The sequence below is a fragment of the Budorcas taxicolor genome, chromosome X, assembly GCF_023091745.1.
Source record: "Budorcas taxicolor isolate Tak-1 chromosome X, Takin1.1, whole genome shotgun sequence".
Classification (NCBI taxonomy): Eukaryota; Metazoa; Chordata; class Mammalia; order Artiodactyla; family Bovidae; genus Budorcas; species Budorcas taxicolor.
In genome coordinates, this window is record NC_068935.1 from 44,210,813 (window position 1) to 44,229,507 (window position 18,695).

Genomic DNA, 18,695 nt, shown 5'->3' on the forward strand with positions numbered 1-18,695 from the left:
CACCAAGTTGCAAGCTCCTCAAGGAGCTGTCTTGTTTGTCTGTAGTACCTACTACCAGTCCTAGAACACAGAAGACTCCCAATAAATGGGTTAGCTGATTTGCAATGAACTGGCTTGAATTGGATTGGGCATAGTGGAGGGTGGATGATGCGGGCCAATGAACCACAGTGGGGGCTATACTGTCTTGAGTGATTGAATATGCTGAAACAGAGACCACAATTGAAACAGGAATTTTCTCTTAAAATGAGGGTAAGAGGCAAAAGTGAGGGTAGGAGTCATGTACAGAGTGGCAAAAATCTCTGCCTTGACTCTTGGTCTAGTGGACATGGCCCTGCCCCATCTGGGGCTCTCTTGCCTGTCTATGCTTCCTTCATGGGAACCCTACATTCACTTGGCCCCCAAGAGCAAAGTTTTATTCACTGTACAAACACTGGGTTCCTACCTTTGCCATCTCAGCTAGGAAGCTAGCAGTAGGCTAAGGGGAGGCATGCCAAAGACATACCATGTTCCTTCATCATTCGCTTTCAAACTATTCTGACCTCATCCTCCAACGGTGAAGATTCTGTTAGTCTCTCCTCTCTTTTTCAGCTCAATCAGTATCGACACTGGCAAATCTCACTGGGAAAAACCAAAGTTTAAACAATGCAAATTGCTTCAAGCGCTTCCTAATAAGATTGTGGATCTTGCTAATATTACAGTAAGTGACGGTAAGACTATTCTGCACACATTAGAGAAATAATGAATCCTCAGTTAGTTTGTCTGCTTGACCTGAGATCAGAGAGAGTACAGGCAAACCTCCCATAGGAAAATCTACCTTACCTGACAACAATCAAATTTCAGAAATGAGGTAGTTACTGGTGGTGAAAGTGGGAGTGGAGCGTGAGAAGTCAGAACTGTCAGTGATTTTTGTTTCACAATATTTTCTATTTTATAATGTTTGGTTAGCTATTATTTTTCTTTTATTTTAATTTTTAAGAGTTTTAGTAGATATTACTTCATATAGTTCAATATTGAAAAAATAAAAAAGGGTATGCTGTGAAACCTCTCCTTCCCACAGCTGACCCCAGCCATTTAGTTAGTATCCATGGAGATATCTATGCATCTATAAGGAAACGTGCATGTGTATGTATATTCTTCCTCCCTTTTTGTACACATAGTGGAGAGTGATACACATGCTGTTCTGTACCTTGCTTCTTTCTCTTAATATTATATTGCAGAAATTATCATATTAATGTATGAAGAGCTGCCTTATTTTTTTTCACTGCATTGTATTAACACAGATATGCCCCAATTGATTTCTTTAACCTGTTGCCTATGGATGTCCATATGGATGGACATTTAACTTGATAATTACACCTTGTTTTCTACAAACTGCTGTAAGGGATATTGTGCATGTGTCATTTTGTGTAAGTATGGTATGCTCAAAGTATAAATTCCCAAAAGTAGAATTGCTGGGTCGATCATACCTTTTTTAAGATAAATTATTTTTATTTGCTATGCCAAAATTTTTTGAATTGATAATGCTGTACTTTACATTAGCATTTCTTTTTCCTTACTTGCTTTATTCCTTCTGGCATTTTTGAATATTGGAGTGGGTAGCCTATCCCTTCTTCAGCAGATCTTCCTGACCCAGGGACTGAACCGGGGTCTCTTGCATTACAGGTGGATTCTTTACCGACTGAGCTATCAGGGAAGCTTTAAAGTTAAAATATAGTTAATTTGGGCTTACCCGGTGGCTCAGTGGTTAAGAAGCTGCCTGCTATGCAGCAGCTGTGGGAGACGTGAGTTCGATCCCTAGGTTGGGAAGATCCCTTGTAGGAGGACATGGCAATCCACTCCAGTATTCTTGCCTGGATAATTCCATGGACAGAGGAGCCTGGCAGGCTACAGTCCATGGGCTCACAGAGTCGGACATGTCTGAAGTGACTTAGCATCCATGCATGTATAGTTAATTTACAATGTATTAGTTTCAAATGTACAGCAAAGTGATTCAGTTATATGTGTGCATATATATAAATTTTCAGACTCTTTTCCATTGTACATTATTACAAAATACTGAGTATAGTTCCTTGTGCTATACAGTGGGAACTTGTTTCTCTATTTTGTATATGCTGCTGCTAAGTCACTTCAGTCGTGTCCGATTCTGTGCGACCCCATAGACGGCAGCCCACCAGGCTCTGCCATCCCTGGGATTCTCCAGGCAAGAACACTGGAGTGGGTTGCCATTTCCTTCTCCAATGCATGAAAGTGAAAAGTGAAAGTGAAGTCGCTCAGTCGTGTCCGACTCTTAGCGACTCCATGGACTGCAGCCCACCAGGCTCCTCTGTCTATGGGATTTTCCAGGCAGGAGTACTGGAGTGTGGTGCCATTGCCTTCCTCATATAGTAGTGTGTTAATCCCAAACTCCTAACTTATCCCTCCCTGCTTCCCCTTTGGTAACCATAAATTTGTTTTGTCTCCAAGTCTGTTTCTGCTTTGTAAATAAGTTCACTTCTCTCATATTTTAGATTCCACATGCGAGTGATATCATATGATATCTGTCTTTGAACTACTTAGCTTAGTATGATAACTTGTAGGTCCACCCATGCTGCTGCTAATGGCATTATTTCGTTCTGTTTTATGGCTAAGTAATACTCCACATATATATACCACATCTTCTTTATCCATTCATCTGTCAATGAATATTTACATTGCTTCCATGTATAGGTTATTACAAATAGTGCTATGAACATTGGGCTGCATGTATCTTTTCTTTTCTTTTTTTGCATGTATCTTTTCAAATCAATCATACTTTTCATGATATCAAAATGCTCTCTGTAAAAGTTGCACCAACTTATACTCCCACTTGCAAGGTGTGAAAGTGCCTGTTTCTGAACATTTTCAGATCAACACAGCATGTTATCAGGTTTTCGGATATTTGTGATTTGATAAGTTAATCTCAATGTAATTTAAAAAATTATGGAGATATTGACATAAAATTCAGCCATGTAATGTGTACAGTTCCTAATTTTTAGTGTATTCACTAGATTGTGCAACCATCACCACTAATTCCAGAACATTCTAATCACTCCTAAACGAAACGCCATACATGTTAGCAATCACTCTCCATTCCCTCTTTCCCCTAGTCCAATCTACTTTCTTTCTTCTAATTTAATTTTATTGTTGTAAGAACACTTTACTTGAGACCTACTTTCTTGACAATTTTAAAATGTACAATGCATTACTATTGACAGCTGACACAATGTTTTATAGCAGATATCTAGAACTTAGTCATCTTGCTTAACTGAATGTTTATGCCTGTTGATTAGTAACTCCCCACTTCCCTCTTCTCTAACCCCTGCTACTGCTAAGTCACTTCAGTCGTGTCCCGACTCTCTGTGACCCTAGTCCCATAGACGGCAGCCCACCAGGCTCCCCCGTCCCTGGGATTCTCCAGGCAAGAACACTGGAGTGGGTTGCCATTTCCTTCTCCAATGCATGAAAGTGAAAAGTGAAAGTGAAGTCGTTCAGTCATGTCTGACCCTCGGCGAAACTATGGACTGCAGCCTTTCATGCTCCTCCATCCATGGGATTTTCCAGGCAAGAGTACTGGAGCGGGGTGCCATTGCCTTCTCCGAGAACCCCTGGTAATCACCATTTTATTCTGTGCTTCTGTAAGTTTGACTATTTTAGATTCCACATATAAGTGAGATCATGCATATTGATCTTTCTGAGTCTGGCTTATTTCACTTAGCATTATACCCTTCTGTTTCATCCGTGTTGCTGCAGATGACAGGATTTCCTTCTTTTTTTTTTTTTTTTTTTTTTTGTTGAGAATTATGCTTTATTCCATGGGTAAAACTGAGGAATTAAATCCAGGACACAGCATCTCAGAGACTGTTTCCAAAGAGGTAAGGGAGGAGCCAGGATATATAGGCGTTTTTAACATCAAAGACCAGGTAGTCGGAACATCAAAAGATCACTATTAATTAAAGAAAACCAGATATCTCAGGTGGAATCACCTGCCAATGCAGGAGATATAAGAGACGTGGATTTGATCTGTCAGTTGGATAATATTCCATTTTGTATGTATGTGTACATATATATGTATAATAAAATTTTATTTATTCAATTACCTCTCTACAGACTCTTAGGTTATTCTCAAATATTTGCTATTGTGAATGATGCTGCAATGAACAAGGAAGTGCAGATATCTCTTTGAGATAATAATTTTATATCCTTTGGATATATACTCACAAGTGGTATTGCTGGATCATTCTATGTTTAACTTTTTATTATTTTCCACAGTGGCTGCAGCAGTTTACATTTACATAAACAGTGTATAAAAGGTACCCTTTTCTCCACACCCTTGCCAACACTTGTTATCTATTTATTTTTAATAGTTACCATCTCATTGTGGTTTTGATTTGCATTTCCTTGATGATTAGTGCTGTTGAGCACCTTTTCACATACCATTGGCCTTTTGTATATCTTCTTTTGAGAAGTGTCTGCTCAAGTTCTTACCCTATTTTTAAATTGGGTTCTGTGGGATTTCTTCTATTGAGTGGTCGGAGTTATTTGTATATTTTGAAAATTAACCCCTTATCAAATATATGGTTTGCAAATATTCTCTCCCTTCTGTAGGTTGTCTTTTCACTCTGTTGATTATTTCCTTTGCTGTGAGAAGCTTTTAGTTTGATGTAGTCCAACTTGCTTACTTTTGGTTTTCTCATCCATGCATTTGGTGTCACATCCATGAAATCATTGCCAAGATCAATATCATGAAGTTTTATCTTATGTTTTCTTCTAGGAGTTTTAAAGTTTTAAGTCTTAAATCCACTTAGAGTTGATTTTTGTGTGTGGTATAAGATAAAGGTCCAATTTCATTCTTTTGTATGTGGATATCCAGTTTTCCATTTGTTGGAGAGACTCTGTTCACCCATTGAATATTCTTGGCATCCTTGTTGAATGTCACTGTATATTCTTGGCATCCTTGCTGAATGTCAGTTGATATATGGATTTATTTCTGGGCTTTCTATTCTATTCCATTGATTTATATGCCTGTTTTCGTATGAACTTCATACTGTTTTGATTACTGTAACTTTTTAATATATTTTTACATCAAGGAGTGCAATGCCTTTGATCTACTTTCTCTAGGTCAATTTGGCTGTTCAGGGTTTTTTTGTGCTTCTGTATGAATTTTAGAATTGTTTACTCTATCTCCGTAAAAAATGTCATTGATTAGACCAGTTTGGTGAAGTCTGTTTCCCCTGCAGTGTACATCCTTTGATGCTGCTCCTTAAGATGAAGCCTTGGAGATGTACACATTTTCCTTGAGCACTAGCAACAACTGTGGCTCTAGCTGAGTTCTCTCTATTTCTCTGATTTCCCCACTAAGCTTCTGGCTGGCCTTCCTCTGTTGATATCACAGCCAGTTGTTAACATCCTAGTTGATAGTTGATTGCTCTGCCATTTTTTACAAAACCCTAGGGTATAAATTGCTCCACAGTTTGACCCAATTAAAGTCTGTGCCCTTGTTAAGAGAAGAGTACTACCAATCTTTGAGGCTTTCTTCTATCCTCCTCTGGGCAAAATATCTGTCGTATGGGGCAAGAGCTTGGGGATGGTGGTGGTGGTGAACATGCCCTTCACCAGGTACTTCACTAGGGTCTTCCCTATGCAACAGGAGCTGTGTGTGTGCACTTGGGGACAAAAGGGACTTATTGCTGACACTCAGCTGCTGCCACTGTCTAGTATGGATCTTCAACAGCTCAGAGTTGGAAAGGTGGGAACTGCAAACGTTCACTTGCCATCAAATCCACTCAGAACAGTTCTTCCATCTCAGGGACCTGGGGGAGATGGTAAGTGCCACTCAGCTGCCTAGCCCAGCGAAACAATTCTTTCGCAAGGCAGATCTGTAGAGGATGGGTGCAGTTCCTAGCTCAGACGCCATGGCCCGCCACTGCACTTGACAAATTTCTGTAGATTTTCTTCAATAAATGCTTGTCAGTCTGCTGTAAGATCTCCCATCAATCTCCAGGGACTTTGAATGATTATCTTAGCTAACGTTGACCTGCATCAGAGATCTCTCTTGGTGAATGTTTCCCTTTGCCTCTCCTTACTACACTATCCTGAAAGTCCTGCCTCTGCTTGTCAGTGTTTTTTAAATTATGCATAAACTTTCTACACAGAATTTCGGTTTATGCACATCCTGTCAGGCATTGCTCTACTGCATACAGTGGTTTCCTCCCATGATGAAGAGTTAGAAATTTCTACTGCATACAGTGGTTTCCTCCCATGATGAAGAGTTAGAAATTGAGATGTAGGCATTCCAGTACCCTGCAAAAGGGCCAGGGAAGAGCCCTGAGGCAGTGAACTTCCGAGTTTTGTCTTTTTGCAGAAGATTTAAATTCAAGATCCTTGCCAAGGAATACCTAGAGGAATTAGAAAAGCAAGCACATCTCTGATGGTTTCTGGATCTGAAATCATGAGTCCGGGCAAGAGAGAGTGTTGCAGCTTGAAGTGAGTGGGTGGCAAGATAGACAGGTCTGTGTTTCGTGGTGGCCTCCCTCCTTCTCAGTAACACATTTTTCTTAGACATGCTAATAGAATTTTCTCTGTGGAAGAAAAAGTTAACAAACAACCATAACAACAACAAGAGCATGGCGTTGGATTGGGATTTTTAGAAAATTAACTGTCAGAAGTCACTTTATTTAAAAAAATCTGCAGAGAAACAGAAGAGTGAGAGGGTAACTATAATGTATATGACTGAAAAATAAACTATCAAATTTATTAGCTTTGGAGGAATGCTTCACCTTGTAAGGTAGAAGCTTAATGACAAATGAGTACAGTAAAGGAAAGAAAAATGCATTCACGTTGAAACAATTTTTCTTTAGCTTTCAATCTTGCTGACAAGTGTGAGATATCTTGATTGGAGAAAACTCATCATTTCCCCACTTAAATTCTCAATTCACAAAACTCCTTATTATCACAGGTAGAAAAGCCACCCTTATTTCAAAGTTCTGTAGATTCTTCGTTGTGTTGAATTTTTGTTACCTCTATGATGTTGAGGCTGCATCACTCTCTGAAGTTTGCTAGAACTTTTCACAAATCTGTCTCCTGTCTGTGTTCATTCCACCATCAGGGTAGAAGAGTATGTGATTGACAGAGGATGATGTAATTCTCAGGATGTCAGGGAGAAGGCCTGCAAAGTACAGCTGCTCCAACCCCAACACCATGGAGAAAAGGGACAAAGGCACAAATGCTGTAGTAGGAAATGATATTGAAGAACACTAGCTTTGGAATCAAGCAGGCCTGGTTTAAAATCTGGGTTAGAATCTCTGTGTCTTAATTTCTTAATCTATATAAAAGACATAATATTAGTACCCACCACATAGGTTTAAGGTGATGATGAGATGAAAAGAAATGTATGTATACGGCCCTGCTATGGTATCTTGTCTCCAAAGTAGCCACCATCAATTCATTCCCTCCTTGTCAACTGAGGGTAGAATCAGAGCTAGCTTGTGACTGCTTAACCCAATAGAATTGGGCAGTAGTTACTACTGCGCCATTTATGGAACTAACTTTTAAGAAGACTGGAATCTTCTTCTTCCTTTCTATTGGTACATTCTCATCCTCTCAGAACCCAGACTCCAAAAACCCAAACAGTGGTGTGCTGGAAAATGTTTAATGGCAGGTCCTATGGGGAAAAAGTAATAAATTTGTAGCATTTGCTGATTTCTTTGCTGTAATACTCCTCCCAAGGCTGAACACAAACTACAACATATAGCACTGAACATAAAGTTGGTAAGAGATGCATAAACACAGCAGATGTGAACAATCACATAGATTATTAAAATGCAGTAAAATATGCTGGGCATACACACTGAGGAAACCAGAATTGAAAGAGACACGTGTACCACCAATGGTCATCGCAGCACTGTTTATAATAGCCAGGACATGGAAGCAACCTAGATGTCCATCAGCAGATGAATGGATAAGAAAGCTGTGGTACATATACACAATGGAGTATTACTCAGCCATTAAAAAGAATACATTTGAATCAGTTCTAATGAGGTGGATGAAACTGGAGCCGATTATACAGAGTGAAGTAAGCCAGAAAGAAAAACACCAATGTAGTATACTAACGCATATATATGGAATTTAGAAAGATGGTAACGATTACCCTGTATGCAAGACAGCAAAGAGACACAGATGTATAGAACAGTCTTTTGGACTCTGTGGGAGAGGGCGAGGGTGGGATGATTTGGGAGAATGGCATTGAAACATGTATAATATCATATATGAAACGAGTCACCAGTCCAGGTTCGATGCATGATATTGGATGCTTGGGGCTGGTGCACTGAGACGACCCAGAGGGATGGTACGGGGAGGGAGGAGGGAGGGGGGTTCAGGCTGGGGAACACATGTATACCTGTGGCGGATACATGTTGATGTATGGTAAAACCAATAAAATATTGTAAAGTGATTAACCTCCAATTAAAATAAATAAATTTATATTTAAAAATAATAAATAAAATGCAATAAAATAATTAGGAAGTAATGAGTTCTGATTATCACTATTATTTGTAATATGCTTTATTTAATTGTAAGTTTATGTAATTTAACTTTTAAAAATGGCTCACAAAATTCCTGAAAATGTAACAATTGGTTCTCAGTAGTTGACACAAGCTGGCTCCAGTACACCATAAACCAGATCCAGTGTAGCACTGAGCCTAAGCCAGCAGCAGAGGTCATGTATAGGGAGGAGTCTCAACTGACTCAAGAGGCAACAACCTCAACTGACCAGTCCATGGTAGCCTCAACTGCCAGGCATGTGAGGGAGCCATCTTGGACGTCCAGTCCAGTCTAATCTTCAGATGACCCCAGTCCCACCTGTCATCTGACTGCACCTACATGAGAGACTCCAAATCAGAAGTGCTCACCTGAGGTTTATCAACACAGAGAACAATGAGAGATAACAATAAACTGTTGTTTTAAGTCATTGAGTTTTGGGGTTGTTTGTTCTGCAGCAGTAGATAACTAGAACACTGGCTTACAGAAGTTACTCAATGAATAACTGATGTTACTCTTTTCATTATTGTAATTACTGGCAGATTAATTTTAACTACTTCAAGCATTGGAGGTTATTTATTCTACAGCTAATAGGATTCCTTTTATTGCTTTTGCTTGGGAACTTAGAATTTTTATACAATGCATGTAATTTGTCTTGAATTTTGCTTAAAAACCATACAACCCCCAGTGAAAAGTCTGTAGTTACTTTCCACAATATATAATAGTCTCCCATTGGCCTATTGTTTACTTTCATTTGGCCACAGCAGGGAGTGCATGAAGTGAAGTCCCATCACTGAAACACAAAGAATAATGACCCAGGGAGGCAGCTCCCATTTACAACAAAGCCTGGACAATTTAATAAGAGCAGTAGAAACATCTGTGACTGAGCATGCTCTATTTTTCTGCCATTGCTGGACAGACTGGAGTAATGGTTAAAGAGAGACAATTGAGAGGATCTCAGTTAAGATTCGGAGAAGGCAATGGCACCCCACTCCAGTACTCTTGCCTGGAAAATCCCATGGATGGAGGAGCCTGGAAGGCTGCAGTCCCTGGGGTTGCTAGGAGTCGGACACGACTGAGCGACTTCACTTTCACTTTCCACTTTCATGCATTGGAGAAGGAAATGGCAACCCACTCCAGTGTTCTTGCCTGGAGAATCCCAGGGACGGGGGAGCCTGGTGGGCTGCCGTCTATGGGGTCGCACAGAGTCGGACACGACTGAAGCAACTTAGCAGCAACAGCAGCAGCAGTTAAGACTATTTAATTTATGTTGATAAGAACAGGCTAAAGAGAGAGAGACAGACAGACAGAGATTAAAGCAAGAAATGAGGAAAATGGGGGAAAGGAAAAAATGGCCTTTGTAAGCTATGTTGGGGATAAAGTTGTGGGGTGCTTGGGGTAGGAGAGTGAGGTTTGGAGAGATGCTGCCAACTGTGGAGGATGCAAAGAGAGAAACAGTGAGAGAAAGAGTTGGTCATTTGTAATGTAACTCGGGTTAAGTGTGTTAAGAATGTAATCTCTCTCTGGAATTTTTCTCAACAGACTGCATTTTTGTTTTTAAAAGAAATTTCTCAAAAATAGTTTATTGTTGACTTTCACATTATTTTTCAATTATTTTCCATTATATTTTGGTTACTGGATTTGAATGTGAGTGTTCTAAGCTGGGAGGGCGCCACAAGGGAGCCCAGCTTCATCTCTCTCTCTCTTTAGTTGCTAAGTCGTGTCCGATTCTTACGAGCCCTTGGGCTATAGCCTGTCAAGTTCCTCTGTCCTAGACAAGAATACTGCTTCATATAGGTTATATCAAACTAAAGCCTAGTTTTGTATTTGTCTAATAAAGCTGCTTAACAGTGAGTGATGATCCCAACAAAAAATTACTTTTAAAAAGCACTTACGAGACATGAGGACTTTTGAACACTGACTGGATATTTGATAATATTATTATAAACTTTTTAAAGATATGCTGGTATTGTGGTTCTGGCAACATTTTTTATTTTATTATTTTTTATTTTTAATTGGAGGATAACTGTAGTCCTTTGTTTTAGAGATGCATTCTGAAGTGTTCATGGATGAAATGATATGATGTCTGGGGGTTGCTTTAAAATAATCTGGGATTGGGAGAAGGTAGGCGGAATTGTAGATAAAATAAGATGAGCTCTTCATTGACACTTGTTGAAGCTAGGTGATTCATGAGGTACACTGAGATTCATTATACTATTCTTTCTACTTTTGTGCATATTTAAAAATTTCCATAATAAAAAATGAAGAAAAAAGTAGGTGAATTAATATCTATTGTTCTTACTCTCTAGAAAAACCTGAAGTGCTCTTTATTGTTATGTGGTCCATTATCTGCTTTTGTTCTGCATGTTGCTAGTTCTTGACAGAACAACATAATCACCATCCTTGATTATGAAAGCATAGAGTGAGTGTGATATTTGAGTACAGATGGGATCTACTTAACTCAATCCAATACTCAAAAGTCTTAACTTAATTAGAATCTAATTGCAAGATAATCTTTAGTGACAAGAAAGGTTTCCCTGGGGGAGTATTTTAAAAAGGATTCAGTGAATAAAAATTTGACTTATGTGCTACTTTCTGGGACTCCATCAGTTGTAGAAATTGAAGTCCAGTGTTCCCTTCACAAATTTTGTTAACTTGGTAATTGTTTCCATTTTACTGCCTTTACTTTTTAAAGGGAAAGAAGCAGTCAAGCATGGCCCAACACTAGGTAATGCAGCAGCTTTTATATTTCACTTTTCTTTCCCCAGAAAATGTGAATGATGTTGCAGAGCATATTTTAAATTTAATCAATGAATCCCCTCTTCTGGATGAAGAAGAGACAAAGATTATTGTTTCGAAAGTATCTGATATTTCACAATGTGATGAGATAAGTATGAACCTAACCCAGACTATATTACAAATAATCAGTGCTGCTATCAGTGCTGCTTTGGGAAAGCAAAATCATTTAGCATCTGATCCGCATGAAGTAAACAATGAATAAGTACTAGTACTTTAGTAAAATAAGTTATTTCAAAATATTTACAATATATACGGTTAATTCCTTTGCATACAGGCATTGCCTGTACTAAAGGTCAAGTAGCTATGCATTGAATGCTTTGTGAGCACAACAAGCCGGGGGTCATCCTCTTGGAATCCCAATTGCAAAAGAATGCATTCAAATTCTAACTGAACCTTAATGACAGCAACTTTCCAAATAAATAGTTACCCCAAGTCAAACGTTAAATCTATTTCCTGGTGTTCCCCCAATGTTCCCCATTTCTACATAATGCATCCACCCAAGGTTCAAGCAAAAAACTTGAGGACACTAATTATTCCCTGTGTCGTGTCCCACTCTTTGTGACCCCATAGGCTATAGCACACCAGGCTTCCCTGTCCTGCACTATCCCCCAGAGTTTGCTCAAACTCATGTCCATCGAGTCGGTAATGCCATCCAACCATCTCATTCTCTGTCACCCCCTTCTCCTTCCTGCCCTCAATCTTTCCAAGCATCAGGGTTTTTTCCATTGAGTTGGCTGTTCACATCAGGTAGCCAAAGTACTGGAGCTTCAGCTTTAGCATCATTCCTTCCAAAGAAATCCCAGTGTTGATCTCCTTCAGTCCAAGGGACTCTCAAGAGTCTTCTCCAACACCACAGTTCAAAAGCATCAATTCTTCAGCTCTCAGCCTTCTTCACAGTCCAACTCCACATCCATACATGACCACTGGAAAAACCATAGCCTTGACTAGACGGCAAAGTAATGTCTCTGCTTTGTTGACAAAGTAATGTCTCTGCTTTTCAACATGCTATCTAGGTTGGTCATAACTTTCCTTCCAAGGAGTAAGCGTCTTTTAATTTCATGGCTGCAGTCACCATCTGCAGTGATTTTGGAGCCCCCCCCCCAAAAAAATCTGACACTGTTTCCACTGTTTCCCCATCTATTTCCCATGAAGTGATGGGACCAGATGCCATGATGTTCATTTTCTGAATGTTGAGCTTTAAGCCACCTTTTTCACTCTCCACTTTCACTTTCATCAATAGGTTTTTTAGTTCCTCTTCATGGAGCCTTAGGAAAATACAAATATCCCTGGGAAGATTCATGTATAACCCTTAGTAGGCCAATAGCTTGGTTGAAACAGTGTCCATGAGGTATGCAATAATACCTCTTTTGGCCCTGTGACCCCAAATCATCTCAAATGTCAGTTTATCAATAACTACCATTTATGGTGGCTCAGTGGATACAGAATCCGCCTGTGATGGAGGAGACCTGGGATCAATCCCTGGATCCAGAAGATCCCCTGAAGAAGGAAATGGCAACCCACTCCAGTATTCTTGCCTGAGAAAGCCAGTAGATGGAGGAGCCTGGCGGGTGTAGTCCATGGGGTCACAAAGAGTCGGACATAACTGAGCAACTATCACAAACCATTTATGGAGCACTTACTGTATGTTGGGCATTGTGCTACTATTTCATCTGCACACATAAGGAAACAGAGAAATTAATTTGCCCAAAGACACACAGCCTAATGGCTGAGCTAGAAGTCAAATTTATGTCTGGCTGGCTTTAAAGTCTGAACCCTTTTCTCTACTCCACACTACCTCATTTGTCCACCAACCCTGGCTCAGAAAAGTTTGGGAGAGCAGTCTTTTTAAATTTATAGTTTAAAAAATTATGAAGTTTGCATATGGGGAAAGCATAAATTTGAAGTATACTTTCTCTGATTTTCAACAAATGTGTGTATCTATGTAACTCAAACCCCTGTCAAGATATAAAACACTGCTATCACTCTTGAGTCTTCCTGTGGCCATTCCCATCAATCCCTGTGACTGCTACCTCTGCTGCCTATCACTGTTCTGATTTTTTTTTTAACCATAGTTTTGCCTGTTCTAGAACTTTCTATAAATGAATTATATGATATGTACTGTCTTATATAAGCCTTCTTCTATGTACTACAGTAGGATTTTTTTTTGAGATTCATTCTTCTGTTTTTGTAGTTTATTCATTTTATTGCTGAGTAATATTCCATTGTATGGATATATCACAGATTGTTTGGATTGTTTCTAGTTTGGGGCTATTATGTTTAGTGATGCATTGAAGATTTAGGTAAAAGTCCTTGTGTGGATATATATTTTCATTTATCTTGAATAAGGAGATTGGTCCTAGGTGTTCATTGGAAAGACTGATGTTGAAGCTGAAACTCCAATACTTTGGCCACCTGATGTGAAGAGCTGACTCATTTGAAAAGACCTTGATGCTGGGAAAGATTGAAAGCAGGAGGAGAAGGGGATGACAGAGGATGAGATGGCATCACCGACTCAATGGACATGTGTTTGGGTAAACTCTGGGAGTTGGTGATGGACAGGGAGGCCTGGAGTGCTGTGGTTCATGGGGTCACAAAGAGTTGGACATGACTCAGCAACTGAACTGAACTGAACTGAGTAGATACCTATGAATGGAATTGCTGGTTCATAAGTCATAAGTTTAAATTTGTAAGAACCAACCATACTCCTTTTTAAAGTGGTTAAGGATATGGAGCGATTTTTCATTTTTGTATTGGCCTTTTCTATATCTTTGGTAAAATATCTGTTAAAATTTTTGCCCATTTTTCAATTGAATTGTTTGTCTTCTTCTTATTGAGTTGAAAGTACTTTTTTTTTTTTTTACAACCTCTGGATATAAGTCAGATACATGTTTTGAAAATATTTTCTATGTGGTTTATCTATTAGATAAGTGGTGTCTTTTGATGAGATGAAGTTGTAATTTTGGTGAGGTATAATTCATCAGTTTTTATTTTCTTTTATGAATAACAATATATAACTTGTTTAAGAAATCTTTGCCTATCAACAGATCATGAAGATACTCTTTCCTTTAAAAGATCTATGGTTTCAGTTTTTACATTTAGGATGATAATCCTAATTAATTGAACTTAATTTTTGCATGGTATGAGGCGTGGTATGGTGTGTGGTTTGGAGTTAATTTTGTTCCATTTAGAAATCCAGTTATTCCAGCATCATTTATTGAAGATTTTCCTTTCTCCATAGATTGCTTTGGCACCTTTGACAAAATATCAAATACTCATGTAAGTGTAGGTCTATTTTTTTAAAAAATTCTTTTTTGACCCCACTGCATGGCTTGTGGAATCTTAGTTCCCCAACATGGGCCCTTGGTAGTGAGAGCACAGAGTCCTAACCACTGGACTTCCATGGAATTCCTTGTGTAGGTTTATTTTTGAGCTTTCTGTTCAGCTCTATTGATTTTTTGTGAAAAAAATATATATCACATATCTTTATTTCTATAGTCTTGAATCAGGTAGTGGGAGTCCTTCAACTTTTTTTTTTTTTTTCAAAATTGCTGTGGTTATTCCAAGCCTTTTGTATGTCCATGTGAATTTTCAAATGTGCTTGTCAATTTGTAGAAAAAAACCTTGCCAAGATTATAATTTGGATTGCACAATTTTGGGAGAATTGATTGCTTAGTAATATTGAATCTTGTAATATTTATCCAGGAACATTTATTCAGGTCTATTTTTATTTCTCTCAGCAATGCTTTTTTTTCCTTTTATTTATTTATTTTTCTTTTTTAACTGAATTTTTTATTTTAATTGGAGGCTAACTACTTTACAATATTGTGGTGGTTTTGGCCATACATCGACATGAGTTGGCCACGAGTGCTAAATGGAGAGGTATTGCCTATCTTTTGTTAAATTCATCTTAAGTATTTTTTTTGATACAGGTGCAAATGGAATTAAAAATTTTTTAATTGATGTATAGTTGAATTCAGTTCATTTCAGTCACTCAGTGGTGTCCAACTCTTTGCAACTCTATGAACCGCAGCACACCAGGCCTCCCTGTCCATCACCAACTCCTGGAGTTTACCCAAACTCATGTCCATTGAGTCGGTGATGCCATCCAACCATCTCATCCTCTGTCGTCCCCTTCTCCTCCTGCCTTCAATTTTTCCCAGCATCAGAGTCTTTTCAAATGAGTCAGCTCTTTATATCAGGTGTCCAAAGTATCGGAGTTTCAACTTCAACATCAGTCCTTCCAATGAACACTCAGGATTGATCTCCTTTATGATAGACTGGTTGGATCTCCTTGCAGTCCAAGAGACTCTCAAGAGTCTTCTCCAGCACCACAGTTCAAAAGCATCTATTCTTCGGTGCTCAGCTTTCTTTATAGTCCAACTCTCACATCCACTTACAATGTGTTAATTACTGCTATACAGCAAAACAATTCAGTTATATCTCTCTATATATATGTACATTATTTTTCATGTTCTTTTCCATTATGGTTATCACAGGATATTTAATACAATTGTCTGTGCTACACAGTGGGACCTTGTTGTTTATCCATTCTGTATATACCTATTTACATCAAATCAAACCCTCACCCAACTGCATCCCCCTTGACAACAACCAGTCTACTCTCTATGTCCATGATGCTTTGTTTGATAAATGGGTTCATTTGTGTCCTATTTTGGATTCTACATATAAGCAATATTGTATGGTATTTGTCTTTCTTTTTCTGACTTAGTACAAGTGAAATTATTTTTAAATTTAAAATTAAATTTTGCAATTATCTGCTACAAGTATTTTAAAATAAAATTGATAAGCTATATCTATCACCATTCTCTCATTATCTATCCATCCATCTATCATACATCTAAATTTTGTATCCTATGAACTTGCTAAACTCACTTATTAGCTGTAGTAGTTGTTTTAGAGATTATTTGGGCCTTTCTATGTAATGCCATCTGAAAATAGTGTCGTTAGCCATCTTTCTCATTAATTTTTATTCCTTTTTTTCCTTCTTTTGAACTTATTTTGATATTAGTACTTGCAATAAAATGTTGACTAAGTGGTGAAAGTGAACATATTGTCTTGATATCAGGAGAGAAGTATTCACTATTTTACTATTACTATGATATTAGCCATGTTTTTGTTTTGTGTTTTAGATACCCTTTATTTGATTAAGGAAGTTTTCTTCTGTTCCTTGTTTGCTGAAAATTTTTACTGTGGGTGGTTGTTGAATTTTGTTAAATGCTTTTTCTGTGTCTCTTGAAATCATCATTTGGCTTTTGTCCATTATCTAATATGGTAAACTACATTGATTTTAGGATGTTAAACCAATCTTTGCATTTTTGGAAGAAACCCTAGTGGTTATGATGTATTATCATTTTTATACAGTGATAATATTTTGTTAAGTATTTTAGCACTTATGTTCATGAAGGATGTAGGTTTGAAATAATTTCTTTGTTTATGGCTGGACTGGGTCTTAGGGTCTACACTGACTTTTCTCTAGTTGCGATGTGCAGGCTTCTCATTGTGGTGACTTCTCATTGCAGAGCACGGGCTCTGCAGCACAGGCTCAGTATTGTGGCCCACTGGTTTAGTTGCTCCAAGGCATGTGCAATCTTCCCAGATCAGGGATCAAACCCGCATCTTTTGCATTGGCAGGCAGATTCTTTATCACTGAGCCACTGGGGAAGTCCACTCCTGAAAGTTTTTTTTCCCCCTAGTTTCTTTATCAGACTTTGGGTTGGTGTTTTGCCAACTTTATAAAACTCTTAAAGAGTTTGTGTGACATTGGTGTTATTTTTTCATTAAATGCTTGATAGGGCTCACTAGGAAACTTTCTGGGTCTGAAATTTCTTTATGGGAAGTATTGTGATACCAAATCCAATTTGTTAAATGGATGTTCTGATTCATCTCGTGTCTGTTTTGGTTAGTTATATTCTTCTAAGAATTTATTTCAGTTAGCTTTTCAAGTTTATTGGCAGAAGTTGTGCATAACATTCCTATTATTTCTTAACATCTATAACATTTATGAGTGGTCAGCCAAACTTTTCTGTAAAAGGAAGATAGTAAATACTTTAGGATTTTTAAGCTGTAAATGGTCTCCCTCTGCTGCACATTTTTTTCTTTGCTTGCTTCCTTTCTTCCCTTCTTCCTTCCTTCTTTCTTTTTCACACCGTTTAAAATATGAAATATAAAAGCCATATTTAGACCTACCAAATAGGCCCTTGATGTGATTTGCCCTGCTGACCAGTTTGTCAGTCTCTGATCTATAGTGATAATACCTCTTTCATTTTTGATATTGATAATTTTCTTTTCTAGCTCTTTTTTTCTTGATCAGTATAACTAGGGATATTTTCAAGTTTGTTGATCCTTTCCAAGAACCAATTTTTGGCTTTGTTAATTTTTTGTGATAAAGAATCTGCCTGCAATGCAAGAGCCACAGGAGATGCAGGTTTGATCCCTGGGTTGGGAAGATCCCCTGGAGGAGGGCAAGGCAACCCACTCCGTTATTCCCTCTTGGAAAATCCCATGGACCGAGGAGCCTGGTGGGTTGTAGTCCATGTGGTTGCAAAGAGTCAAACATAACTGAAATAACTTTGCTTGCTCTTGCTATCTTTATTAGTAATATTTCCTTCCTTGTATTTATTGTGCGTTTACCTTGTTCTTCCTTATTTAGCTTCTTAAGGTAGATCCATAGACCACTGACTTCAGACCTTTCTTCTTTTCTATTAATAATGTAGTCATAAAAAGCTATAAATATCTTTCTGTGTACTGCTTTAAGTTGTAGTCCGCAAATTTTGATATGTTGTATTTTTGTCATCAGCAGTTCAAAATATTTCCTACTTTCTTCTTTGATCCATGAATTATTCAGGAGTGTATTCTTTTGTTTATTTTTTAAAGATTTTTTGGATGTGGACCATTTTTTAAAAGCCTTCAATGAATTTGTTACAATATTGCTTCCGCTTTATGTTTTGGTTTTTTGGCCATGAGGCATGTGGGATCTTAGCTCCTGGACCAGAGATCAAACCTGCACCCCCTGCATTGGAAGGCAAAGTCTTAACCACTAGACCACCAGGGAAGTCCCAAGAGTGTATTCTTTAAGTCCCAAATATTTGGGATATATCTAAGAATATTATTGCTATTGATTTCATGTTTATTTCATTTTGGTTACAGAATATATTCAGTATAACTTCAATCCATTTAAATTTATGGACATTTGATTTATATCCCAGTGTATGATCTATTTTGGTGTTTCATACACTTGAAAACCTTGGTGCTTCATGTGCACTGGAAAAAATGTGCATTCTACAGTTGTTGAATATGCTGTACTGTAAATATCAATTAGATCT

General features: G+C 38.1%; 1 protein-coding gene across 1 annotated transcript in view; it reads left to right on the top strand.

Annotated features, from left to right (window-relative positions):
* ADGRG4 (adhesion G protein-coupled receptor G4) overlaps window positions 1–18,695 on the top strand; it is a 118,668-nt gene that overhangs the window by 58,918 nt on the left and 41,055 nt on the right. The window contains 2 exon segments of the mRNA XM_052662624.1: window positions 589–707; window positions 11,322–11,560. Coding sequence (XP_052518584.1) covers window positions 589–707; window positions 11,322–11,560 — 358 coding nt within the window.